This window comes from Paroedura picta, chromosome 8 (assembly GCF_049243985.1).
Source record: "Paroedura picta isolate Pp20150507F chromosome 8, Ppicta_v3.0, whole genome shotgun sequence".
Taxonomy (NCBI): Eukaryota; Metazoa; Chordata; class Lepidosauria; order Squamata; family Gekkonidae; genus Paroedura; species Paroedura picta.
This window is the reverse complement of record NC_135376.1, coordinates 62,529,462-62,542,756: the sequence shown is the minus strand read 5'-3', so window position 1 is coordinate 62,542,756 and position 13,295 is coordinate 62,529,462. Positions and strand designations below refer to the sequence as shown.

At 41.6% G+C, this 13,295-nt stretch overlaps 1 protein-coding gene across 2 annotated transcripts in view; it reads right to left on the bottom strand.

Annotated features, from left to right (window-relative positions):
• Window positions 1-13,295, bottom strand: part of DOCK1 (dedicator of cytokinesis 1) — a 474,081-nt gene that overhangs the window by 27,601 nt on the left and 433,185 nt on the right. For both annotated transcript variants that reach the window (XM_077350091.1, XM_077350092.1), the window contains exons 47-49: window positions 11,038-11,175; window positions 3,529-3,674; window positions 480-678 (exon numbers count right to left, since the gene is read on the bottom strand). In XM_077350091.1, the coding sequence (XP_077206206.1) occupies window positions 480-678; window positions 3,529-3,674; window positions 11,038-11,175 (483 nt within the window). The remainder of the gene's footprint in view (window positions 1-479; window positions 679-3,528; window positions 3,675-11,037; window positions 11,176-13,295) is intronic.

Sequence of the window (13,295 nt, the reverse complement as noted above, 5' to 3'; positions counted from 1 at the left end):
AGCAATAACCGCACTGGCACAAATAGTAGACTGTGCTCTGCTTTCTGCTAACTATGTATAACATCCAATTTTCACTTTGGGTCGGGGCAAGAATTCAACTGTTCTGGTGGGCTTGAAAGGTACACAGGATCCAGGTAAAGCACCTTCCTCTGCATCCTGCACATACTCTTAACATACCTAGCAGTTTATCAAGCTCTTTTACCTGACACATGATAAAGTTCTTCTTTCTATAGACAACTGGCAGATCAACAGCTTATTTGACCACTACAGTGAATTACCACTTGAATAAATAATAATTCTCAGGAATGCTAGCTCCTTCTTGGAGCACACACGTATGCTGGGATTCCTGGAATGCTCCTATGTGAATTCCTATACAACTGCTGCAGTATCACATCAAGCACAGCACAACAGTTGTCACTATCCATTGAGTTCAGGTGCACAAAAGCTCCTTCTCACACGTATGGTGCAGTTGTCATTACCGTTTCTGAAAGTATCACTGCTTCAGACTGTTGCAGAGAAATATCTGTCGATTTAAATTCTTTTTCAAATATCTCTTGGTGTTTGCTGTTTCTCTTTTCTTTCTTCTTCTCCTTCTTATCTTTATCTGGGTCGTCCTTGTCCAACTTATCTTGTGATCTAGAATGCATCTTTTTAGGCAGGAGGGGCTCAAGCACAAACCTGAAAGACATTCATATTTAATAAGATGACTAATATATTAATGTCAAAAAATGCCATTTACATTCTGAAACTGCATCTTGACTTTGCGCATCGTCCCTTTATCAGCCTAGCAAACTTAATAATACAAAGTGTCCGGCTTTCCTGTACTAAAGTTTATAGATGAACCTATTATGGCAATTCCTAAACATGTGGCAGATTTATTATGATACTAATTCCTTATGTCTGCTAATGATTAAAGTTTACTCATCAAAAACACTATAAACCGAAGAACATCTGTTTGTTTTATCTGATGTAATGACAGTTTATAAAGCATTATAGTGAGTGTGTAGCTTAACAGCTAAAAGAGAGAGCTGTGGTCCAGGTGCTCATTGGTTCAAATCTCCACCAACTCCTTAGGTGGTCCTAGTCTCAATCTTTTATCTAAACTATGGGGGTATCAATACTGCCAGTGACTGGAGAGTAGCTGCACTTCCACTTTGTTATCTGTCATGGCCTTCAAATCTCCTGTGCATTCTGTGTATGGAGCAACACCATGGTTTCCCATGGAGAGGGCAGCTGAAACCCCTCTCCCCAGTGACAGGTGGCTGGGCCTTCTGATGGGAGCTGGTCTCTTTAAGGGGTGGGTGTGTGGCAGGGGAGAGGCTTTTCTCCCTGTTTGGCTGCCACATTACTTTCCCCTTAGGGAGGCCACTGCAGCACATCCACAAGAGAGAATTTCTCTATGGTCTGTTTAATTCCTTTGTCCCTTACCTTTCTCACTAGTAGGGACCGAAAACAGCTTGCGTCATTCTCCTCTCGATTCTATCTTCACAGCCACCCCATGAAGTTGGTTAGGTTGAGAGCAAATGATTGCCCCAAGGTCACTCAGGGAGCTCCCGTAGCCCTGTATCCCTTTATCCATCAGTTTTATCCATCAGAACCTAACAAGCTATGTGAATTTAGTGTTTAATATCACAGGCTGCTTTCCAGACACATAAGCCCTTAGAGCCTCTTACATTGCCATACGAAGAAGAGTTTATACCCTTATGAGTCTACTGAAATTAATAGTCTTGAAACAATGAAAACTCAGCTTAGGACTGTTAGGACACCGTCTCAGTGGAGCAGCAATAAGCAACGAAGGCCCTGATCCCTCCCTGCAAATGTCAGCAATGCCAGAGTTATGAAGCAATCGCTTAAAATTAACATGTTAACCAGTGCCAATCAAGAACTGCCAGGGTTCAGGGATGAGTGACTTAATAAATTTGAAACCTGAGGTGACATTCATTAACTGGCCTCAATGAATCCTTAATTTTGATACATTTCATAAAGAAACGAGGGTGGCAAATTAGTAAAAGTCTCAGGGCTAAGGATTTTAACTGCTATCACCCATACACAAAAAATCTCTGTGAAAATTTTACCATACAAGATAAAATCTCCTGAAAGCCACACGTTTTAAGGTTTTGTGTAAGCCTGTATATATGTATAGTAGTCTCTTACTGCCTCTTTTGAGTACCTGCAAGGAAAGGAAAGAGCCTCTTGTGGCGCAGAGTGGTAAGGCAGCCATCTGAAAGCTTTGCCCATGAGGCTGGGAGTTCAATCCCAGCAGCCAGCTCAAGGTTGACTCAGCCTTCCATCCTTCCGAGGTCGGCAAAATGAGTACCCAGCTTGCTGCTGGGGGGTAAACGGTCATGACTGGGGAAGGCACTGGCAAACCACCCCGTATTGAGTCTGCCATGAAAACGCTGGAGGGCGTCACCCCAAAGGTCAGACATGACTCGGTGCTTGCACAGGGGATACCTTTACCTTAAGGAAAGGAAAGCTTCTTAGAATGGAGAATGAGCAGCCCCATGCAGAATTCTTTTGACTGGCATGCTCTTCTCAAGGGGAGCACAGTCTTTTCTAGAGAAATAATGTCCAAAGTTTTATTTGTCACTGGGGACCCCGCCAGAAATGTTTTAAAATTAAAACACACATGCACACGCACGTGCACACACACGCTGAGGTTCTAATTTTCAGGAACACTATTCTCTTTCCGATTTTGTATATAATATTTATTTATTTAGAAAATTTATCTGCCAAGTTTCCAAAGGACTTTATTATGATGTTGAGCATCTTTGCTCCAGAGGCCCAAGGGAAACCTGTGAGATGCTGACAGCACTGCTAGTGAAGAAGGAGAAGAGTTTGTTTTTATATCACACTTTTCACTGCCTGAAGGAATCTCAATGGCTTAAAATTGCCTTCCCTTCCTCTGCACACAGCATGCACCCTGTGAGGTAGGTGAGGCTGAGAGAGCTTCTGATGGGACTGCTTGGTCAGAACAGCACTATCAGGGCTGTGATGACCCCAAGGTCACCCAACTGGCTGCAGGAGGAGGAGTGGGGAATCAAACTTGGCTCATCTTGCCCTCCGCATATTTGTCCAAGTGCACACATGAAACTGCCTTATAGTGAATCGGGCCCTTGGTCCATCAAAATAAGTATCATTTACTCAAACTGGCAGCAACTCTCCAAGGTTTTTCATATGACCTACTGCTAGATCTTTTAATAGGCTATACTAGAGACTGAACTTTCTGCACGCCAAGCAGATGCTCGACCACTGAGCCACACCCCCTTGCCTCTCCAACCATTTATGGTAGACACGAGAGGTTTTTGGCACTTGCGAGAAAAATGGTTAAAGCAGTCATTTAATTAGTTATTTTCATTTATTTTATTGCATTTATACAACAGCTTTCTTCTGTAACCAGACTCGTACATGGGGACACAGGGTTTGTCAGGAGGTGCCTGATCCAGTTTAGTTTCTTAGTTTCTTTAAGGTCGCTGCAATGGTGTAGCCTTCCAACCATGCTGTGGAACCTAAAGTCTGCATACCTACCCATCAGAGCCAGGTCTAGAAGGTGTGCTGTCAGATGAAATTGAGGAAACGGATGCAATAGACAGGGGCCTTGAGGACGAAGGCATTGTGAACGATCTAACCATAGATCTTGGACGACTCCCTCGTCTATCATCCACAGTGGAGGGCTACAAAACAGAGAAAATATCATTTTACGGTTTCTAGAATACACTGAAGATAAAACTGTCAGATGTTGCCTGTGATAGCTTTAAGTCCACATAAAAATCTACGATTATTTGTCATTCATATGCCTTAGCTAAGGAATACCCTCTCTTTTCAGACTTTTGTAAAGAAAGGTATTTCAAATCACATTTACATTCATTGAGGCCACAACAATCTCTCTCTCATGCATATTTATACCACTTATGTAATCTATATATTTCAAATAAAAAAAGAAGCTGCTGAGATACAAATATGGTACAAAAGGTAGTTTCACAGAGAAACATTTAGATTGGGTGAATATATTTTATAGGGTAGTTTAAATTCAAGACTTTATAGTTTTAAATATTTATTCAAGGTTTGTTAGGCATTAACAGCTAATATATGCATAAAATAATTGAACTCTTCCAGCAAAACCAAGAATCCCATGCTGTTTGATCACAGGTAGATTTTTCCACCCTGTCAGCTTTTAGGAAGCTGGTGCAGCACAAGTCAGACAGAAATGATAAAACTCCATCAATTCTGACAGGTCTTAGTTGCAGATCAGAGTAATAGTGGGAGGATAACATCTGGGCATTAGCTTGCCAGTCAGTTCCTGTACAACATTAATATGTGCTACCGAAACAAATGACATGTAAACAGAGTTTATGTCAATCCCGCTCTTCTCAAGGGGAGCACAGTCTTTTCTAGAGAAATAATGTCCAAAGTTTTATTTGTCACTGGGGACCCCACCAGAAATGTTTTTAAATTAAAACATACATGCACACTGAGGTTCTAATTTTCAGGAACACTATTCTCTTTCCAATTTTGTATATAATATTTATTTATTTATTTAGAAAATTTATCTGCCAAGTTTCCAAAGGACTTTATTATGATGTTGAGCATTCTGAGGCCCTTAGCTACTGCATGAAGAACGGAGTGGGCCCCCAAAGCGACATAAGTTACCTACACCTGTCCAGATGTTAACCATGCATATCTAATGACTGCATTTCTGAGAGTAGCCTCTGGTTTACAGTAGAGCAATTAGACTTGAGACATCTGAGAGACCAACAATGATAAAGCATACAGACTTGGAGCAATATTGTACTGTACAGCAGGGGTAGCCAACCTGTGGTCCTCCAGATGTCCATGGACTACAATTCCCAGGAGCCCCTGCCAGCAAACACTGTCAGGGGCTCATGGGAATTGTAGTCCATGGACATCTGGAGGACCACAGGTTGACTACCCCTGCTGTACACTACAGAAGCTGGTGACAATGTTGTTTTGCCATGATTTGTCCTTTCTTTATCTTAAAAGTATAAGGACAAGGAAATACTGTAATAACCTGAGTCTTAGCGAAATCTGACAAACATACTGGGCTGATCTACTCGCAACCTGAGAGGCAGCACAGTGTAGTGGTTGAAAAGTAGCAACCTCTGATCTGGAGAACCAGGTCTGCTTCCCCACTCCTCCATGTGCAGCCAGCTGGTGACCTTGAGCCACGGTTCTCAGAGCCCTCTCAGCCTCACCCAACTCACATGGTGTCCATTGTGGGGAGAGGAAAGGAAGACAATTGTAAGCCGCTTTAAGACTCCTTTGGGAAGTAAAAAGTGGGATACGGCAAACAGCTCCTCTTCTTCTCAACATATTACACTTCTCTAATGCATGGATCACACATAATGGCACCAATTCAAATGCCTCAGCAATGCACATGGCAATTCCCCGTGTTCTAGAACACTTGCATGGAAGTACAGTGCATGAGAGCTACATCTCTATATATGTGGCTGGCAAGATTTCCATGATGGTCATGGTATTTTTCCTGAGATTTCACCATAGCAGAAATGTCAATAGTAGGGTATACCCACCCTGGGTAAAAGTGTCTTTTCATGTACGTCCATGAGGATTTAAACCCAGTGGGGCTTTCGGTATTCCAAAGGTATTGGTGTGGAACTGGCTTGCATATATATCTCATCTGTCTATTACTGATGCAAACTCTTTGTGGAAAAAAGAACTTTAGGCATGATGTACCACCATTCAAACGTTAGGGCCTATATCTTTCAACACCAGTCACAGCATCTCCTATTATACTCCAAGCCATATGCAAGTTTTTGAGAGAGAACAAAAACTGAATTCTGCAAAGCAGAGAATTAAACTGAGTCTGGTGAATGCACCATGGGTATGTTCCTCCAATTCCCATTAGTATCATTATAAAATAGCAGCCGGTGCAGTATGCCTTCTAGAGCATAGTAATAAGGAATACAATTTTCTGAATGCATACATATATTTTTATCAGAAGTGGGGGGAACATTATTGCTACTTAAGCAATTTCTGATTGCTTGTTTGGACACAAATTTTACAAAGCTACTGATAATGAATCGTTGAAATGACAGTGGGTTTTCATTATTTTGCTTTAGCTTCAGGGTTCATACATGATTTGTGTAGTTAATAAAGCTTGAAAAATCTTCTGCTCTGTGTGGGACCAAATACACAACATATGTCACTATGACAAAACAGAGAGAACTACACTAAGTTTATACACACAAGATTTACAGTTATAAATGTCTGAAGGATTTCTGAATGCATGCAATTTTTTTCAATGTAAACTAGGAAAGAAGGCATAAATTATGTCTAAGTACTTGCATGCTTTTGTAATTACTTATTATTATAGCTAATATGTACCTAAAATGTACAGTAGCTCTATACAACATGCCCAACACTGATGGACATCCAGGCTGACTGTTAACACACAAAGCATATAAAAACTAACTCTGCTCCTTGACGACTGCAGTTTAAAAACTGGGGATCACCTTTTAGAGACACTCTCCCTTCCCATTCTCTCTACTGAACAAACTGAATGCCAGTTAAGATCAATATGTCAAGCCAGCTTCCTGTCTTCTGAAATAAGACAACTTGTGACAGGAGGCAGAGCTGTTTCAATGCTGGCACCTCAGCTGAGGAATGCCTTCTCCATTGATGTTTCCCAGTGCCTAGTTCTCTATTTCCCAGTGCTTACCATGTTCCCACTTACAGTGGGAGAATTCCTGTCCTTAGATGCTGCTGCCCACCACTGCTCAGCTGACTGGTGGCTGACAAAATGGTGGGGGTGCAATTGTTGTCACTGATGAGGTGAAAGAACCTCTGGTGCAACCTGAAAATGATCTCATTTTGTGTGTGTGTGTGGGGGGGGGGTAAAATGTCACTCGAGGGTCTATTATGCATGGCCACTGAAACGGCAGCATGGAGAACGAGGAGGAGGAAGAAGCGAAGCAAACCGATTATGCACGGGAAGGAACGCAACGGCGGCAAAACCCAGAGTATCCGATTATGCACGCGAATACTCTGGAGCCACTTCTGGTTGCACCCTGGTCCCGGGAAGCTCCACTTTCTTCCGCATCTCGCTAATGTGGCTTTTTCGGCGGCATACATTGACTCTGCACCCGGTTGCTGCCTGCAGCGTGCATAATTGGTGATTTTAGCCGCCGCCATTCCACCCCGAATGCAGACTTTCCACTCCGTGCATAATGGGCCTTAGTGTTACTTCCAGATTGCATCAGAAGTTGTGTCATCATGGTGGGAATCATGATCACCTCTTCCACAAACTGTATGTTTCTACCTTCCCCATCTCCGGTCTGGCATCCATGGTAACTCAATTTCTACATTTTCTTATTGGTTAGTACTATTTGTTAGATGCTATACTAATGTGCATTGGGATGCAACTTTTACAAAACTGAAGACCTTAACAAGAGGCTTAGCAGAATGGTCATACTCAAGGCCATACCTAATAGCAACATGTGACTGACAACTTGTAGTTGCATAAGCCTGATTTTTTAAAATTAAAGCAACTTCAGTGCTTGAGCCTAGTTTAACAAGAAAGATACTGTAATATTCCTTGACATGTCCCCCTGACTTCAAAGAGTGGATGCTTCAAAAGCTATGAGATATCACTTGAGGATTTCATCTCACACTAAAAGTTTAACTTGCATACAACCTATATTTTAAGCAAACAGTGAACTCGGTATGCAGAACAATCTAATGATCTTATTGGCTATATCTGAAGGTAATATGGTTGATGCAAAAATAATAATTAAAAGACATTATTACATACTAGATTGATGTTCTCCTGGGGCATTGAAATATCTCCTGGGACATATCAATTCAAGAAGCTTTTCTACTAACCTCAAACTAATCATGTTTCTACAAAAAGACTTCAAAGAGAAGTTCCAGCATGAAACTGCTGAACTAGAATGTATTAGTAAATGAAATTCTCTTGAATTCAGATTCAGATGAGAGAGTAAGTTTATCTTAAAATAATTCTAGTTTTTCCTGTGCAGCATAATATGGCGAGCGGGAGGTGTAGGAGGTGTAGAACTTGTGAGGAGGCCCCCCCACCCCCACCCCCACCCAAGACCACTTTGGTAAGTGAAGGTCCCCTTTTATATTGGACTTAAAGGTAAAGGTATCCCCTGTGCAAAGCACCGAGTCATGTCTGACCCTTGGGGTGACGCCCTCTCAATTTTCATGGCAGACTCAATACGGGGTGGTTTGCCAGTGCCTTCCCCAGTCATTACCATTTACCATTTAAATTACCATTTACCCCCCAGCAAGCTGGGTACTCATTTTACCGACCTCGGAAGGATGGAAGGCTGAGTTGACCTTGAGCCGGCTGCTGGGATTGAACTCCCAGCCTCATGGGCAAAGTTTTCAGACGGCTGCCTTACCACTCTGCGCCACAAGAGGCTCTATATTGGACTTAGGTACCTCCTTTTACAGCCTTATTACAAAAGGGATATGAAACTTGGAGAGTCTCATAAAGGCACCTGGGTACAGCCATGACATTGGAAAATCCCAGGGAAGAAGAGAGTGCTGGCATTAGAAACTGATTAAGTGTACTTAATCAGTTACTTAATCAGTGTACTTAATCAGTACAGAGTTCTCAATAACACAATATTTTTCACCACTGGAATATCCTGGCTTACCCCAGAAGGGGCTGAGCAGTCCAAGAAAGTTGCTATTTTATTAATCACTGGCTGGTTCCTTTTTTTTTTTTTTTTTACTTTTTTCAAGATGGGCACTAGTGTTTATAATTTACATTCCTATCATGATTCAGGAGCTATTTCAACTCACCCAAGCATTTGTTTCAATGCAGATCTGGTTCACTGCAACCTGATTACAGTAAGTCAATCATATTGCCTCATCCATGCTCTTTGTGCCCATGATGATTTGGCTAATAGCCTAATAAAGCTATTTCCCCTCACTTTTTCCTGCCAAAGTTTGACAGCAGTTAACTTTAAACCGGCCAGTAAGATTCAATTAAAAAAAAAAATCTTGACTCAATCCAAAGCCAAGATGGCCCATACCACATCTGTCATAGCAAAAGGTCCCTCAGATTCCTGGTCCAGATCTCTGCTGGAAGGAACTCTTCTTTTCTTCTGAGAATTCCTGCTACACTTTGCTAGCTTTTTCTCTCTGCTTAGCCAGCTCCTTGCTCTACTCCTTGAGCCTAACCAGACCTCAAGCCCAGGGTTTCAGGTAATATGTCTTCTGAATTTCCTCCCGCCTACCTTTTAGAAGTGTGATCTCTTGTTGGGTTTGGGTGTGTGTGTGTGCGCGCGAACACATATGTGGTTAAGTGCTTAGGTTAGGTTATTTATATTTTTATTCTTTTTACTTTATTTTGTATACAAATACAGTTGTTTGTGTTTACAGTCACTCTCTCGCCACCCTGGTATACACAATTTTAAAAGGTCTGTCATTCCTTCCTGAAACTCTTATAAACATAATTTCCCCTTTTGGGGGGGGGGTACATTTTAGGTAACAAACTGGTCCCCTTCAGAGCTGACACATGGTGTCCAAGGATTCTATTCTGTTTCTTGTGCTGCTTTAATACTTAATATGAGGCCTCTCAGTAAGATCACCCAGAGTTTTGGGGTTTGGTGTCATCAACATTTTTATGACAGCTAGTCATGTGTACCTTTGACCAGGGCTTCCAAAAAAGTGCTGAATTAGTTCTGGAGTGTTGTCAGGATGCTAAATTGAGTGACTAAAGGCTAAATCCAGAGAAGAGAAGGTGATGCAGGCTGGAAATACCTTTGTTCTGAGAAGGGTGACTTTACCATTATGAGATGATAATAATGGCTTTGGTGAAGAGTCTAGGGGTATTCTTCTGACCTTACAGATGGAGGTGCAGGGTTGGTTCTTGTCAAGAGGAATATCTTCTCAGATACATATGGCTTGGAAATTGGCCCTGCTAACAGCAGTTTTAGTTGTTCTCTGTATTTGTTGATGAGATGGCTTTAGTAGCCCTTGGGGTTTTCCCCCTCTATCCTTCCTTTTTAAAAAAACTAAAAGTATGGAGGGAAATCACTTTGAACAATTGCTTTTCTGATGATTTTCAGAAAACAGTTTTTAAAATTTTTTGACAGAAAAAAGCCCATCTTGAAATCCCAATACTCTCTGCATACAGCTAATCATTTGTTCCTGTTTTGTAGTCCACTGAACCCCCAGTTTTGTTCCCTGCAACCTCCTCTTTTGCAAATGGAAATCTCATCACATTGGATAAACTGCTTAATGGCATACTGCTGTTGTGAATAGCACCCCCCCCCCCGTTTATCTTGTATACTTTTGGCGTCACAGAAAACACATGACAGATGTCACTCTCATTTTCTTGCCTTTTGGTTCCACTCTTTTCCTTATACCAGTATAAACACCTGAAAGTAGAATAACCCTTCATGCATGTGACAACCTGTGCTTTCGTTTATAACAGGGGTGGCCAAACTGTGGATCTCCAGATGTCCATGGACTACAATTACTATGGACATCTGGAGAGCCACAGTTTCTCCACCCTTGGTTTATGAACATTTATGCAATAATAACCTGGTTAGACTTTAGGGTGCCACAGAATTTTTTATTATTTTTGCTGCAAAAGACTAACATGGCTACCCCTGTGGAATTTATCAAATGGGCAATTAAGGTCAAATTATGCATGAACCCATCTACAGCTGCTGCCTTTGAACAGCACTTTTTAAATGGAGTTTTACTTGAATGACTTGCTGGCTGTACTTAAACAGTACTGGAATTAGGTTTAACAGGCTACTCTCTTTTAAGACCTACTCTGGCTCTGAGTCCAAGTGGCAAAATGACCATTTTACTGAACACAGAAAATTCCCAATGGGCCACTGTACTAATGGCCAGAGAGGCCACTCAGCCTGCCTTGATCTGGTACTATTTAAACTTCCCAGTTCATGGATCCTCATTAACAATGCAACATTAACTAGTGATAAAACAGCTGTTATTGCTGCCATATATTTTAAAGTAAGGCTTTTGAAGTAATGACACATCTAGAGAACTGCTTACCAGGCTCCTGACACCATATTGCTTCTCAACTTTTTCTTTCAGTTGTTTGAAACAGGCTTCCATCCTCTCATGAAACGGCCTCAGCGCTTCTGTTACTTTCTCTCCGTGAATTCGGATGCCTTCAGTCAGGAATGGAATCTGAAACAGATCATCATTTTTTAATCATAAATGCTTTGATTTTTAGTCAAAAGAAGGAAAAAAAGGTTTAAACCTAAGCTGTAAAAATACATTTCCTGGGATTATTTCAAATGTGCATGCATTGTCTTCTCTAGTGATTCTTAGAATAGGCCCAAAACTGTGCCCATCTTCGGGCCACAGTTGCTGATACAGTTATTGCAGAAAATCTTGTAAATATTTCAGGTGAAGCTGTTAATTTTTTCAATAAAAAATAGAGCCATTGTGTTTGAGCCACACAACCAAATTCATCAGGATGAATATATATTCCATCTACATCATGCTAAAAAGAATATCCAAGCAAACTATAAGCTGAATTAGCGTAGTGATGAATGTTGACTCTCAAGGTAGACTATTAATGTCAACTCTAACAGATTTCAAGAGAATAAATAGCAATGAAACAAAGCCTGCCTCTGGTTAACAAATGGTATTTACGACCCTTTGTACCACACAGGAGGAGAAAACCTCTCTTGGAATTTGTGCACATCAATTTGTGTTAAGTAAATGTAGAGACTTACATGCAAACTATCAAACCCACATTTTCTAATCAGGATTTGGTTTTTAAGGGGTTTACCAGGAGAGATAAGGAAGGAAGAAGGCAAAATTAATTCTCTTTTATAATTGAAAGTAATCATTTATGTGCAAGGCTGCTGTCACAAAATAACTATGCCAAGTTAAGATTATACAATTAGTGTGGAGGTGTAGCTGACCTTTACAATGTTTTAAGAGAGCCATTTCATCCCCAGAGCTACCATCCTCTTCTTAGATTCCTCAAACTCAATAAAAGTGGGGAGGGAGGCCTTTTCCACCCAACATGGTTTCTGCATTTTATATTCTTTGCAGCAATCAAGCTAAAAGGCTGCTTCTTAATAGTTCATAATTAAATTATAATACTGATTAAAAGCAAAGTTTTTCCTCTAGCATCATGAACATCCATCTCAATGATCAGATTTACAAGTGTGAAAGATAATAAGTACATAGTTGAACAGCAGTTGAAGAAAAACGAGGAATCTTGTTAAACTTAAACATATATTTTGTTCACATTTAGCAGTACATAGTTGCTGGTTATCTTAGCACTGCAAAAGGAAAAGATGGAAGGAATACTTTGCAACTGTAGCCACAGTGATTCATTCATTCATTCATTCATTCATTCATTCATTCATTCATTCATTCATTCATTCATTCATTCATTCATTTGTCTGTCACTTCCAGCCAAGCTGGCTCGTAGTAGGTCACACATTTAAAAATCCCACAATAAAATCCTAGTAAAATAAAATTATCCCTCCCTGGCAGCAAAAATAACCTCCCTCCCCCTCTACTCTGCAACTTCCCAAACCCTCAGGGGATAGATGATAATCAATTGGTAATTGGGGAGTAGTAGATGTTCTAGCCAATTTGGTGCGGGGGACTAGGTCTAATTGCCCTGGCCTTACTCCAACAGGGCTCTCAGCCCTCAGGGCCAGGACAGGCATACCACTTATGGGCCAGGGATCACCAACAAGTTTTCATCTTCAGAGTGAAGAGCCCTGCGGGGGGGCATAGGAGGTTAGGCAGTCTGCAGATATATGGGACCCAGACTACAGATGGCCTTAAAGGTCTTTACTGAAACCTTGAACCTGATCAGGGCTGTAACTGGCAACCAATGCAGCCGCCTCAGCACAGGCTGGACATGGGCTCTCCATGTGAGAGACATTGGCTCTCCACAGGTGTATCTGTAAGGACTGTGAGCAGCATTTTGCACCAGCTGCAATTTCCAGGTCAAGGACAAAAGGAGGCTGATGTAGAGTGAGTTACAGGAGGTGACTGTTGCATGGATCACTGTGGCCAAGTGTTCCAAGGACAGATGGGGTCCTAGTAGCCTCGCCTGATGAAGATGGGAAAATGCCAGGTGGGCTACCCTCATGACCTGAGCCTCCATCAATAGGGAAGCATCCAGAATCATGGCCAGGTTCCTGGCCTCTGGACAGACAGTTAGTTGCACCCCAGCCAGGGTGGGCAATCATGCTTCTTAATCCAGTCCCTTCTTACCCAGCCACAGGACCACCATCTTGAAGGGGTTGTGTTTCAGGCCACTCTACTGTAAT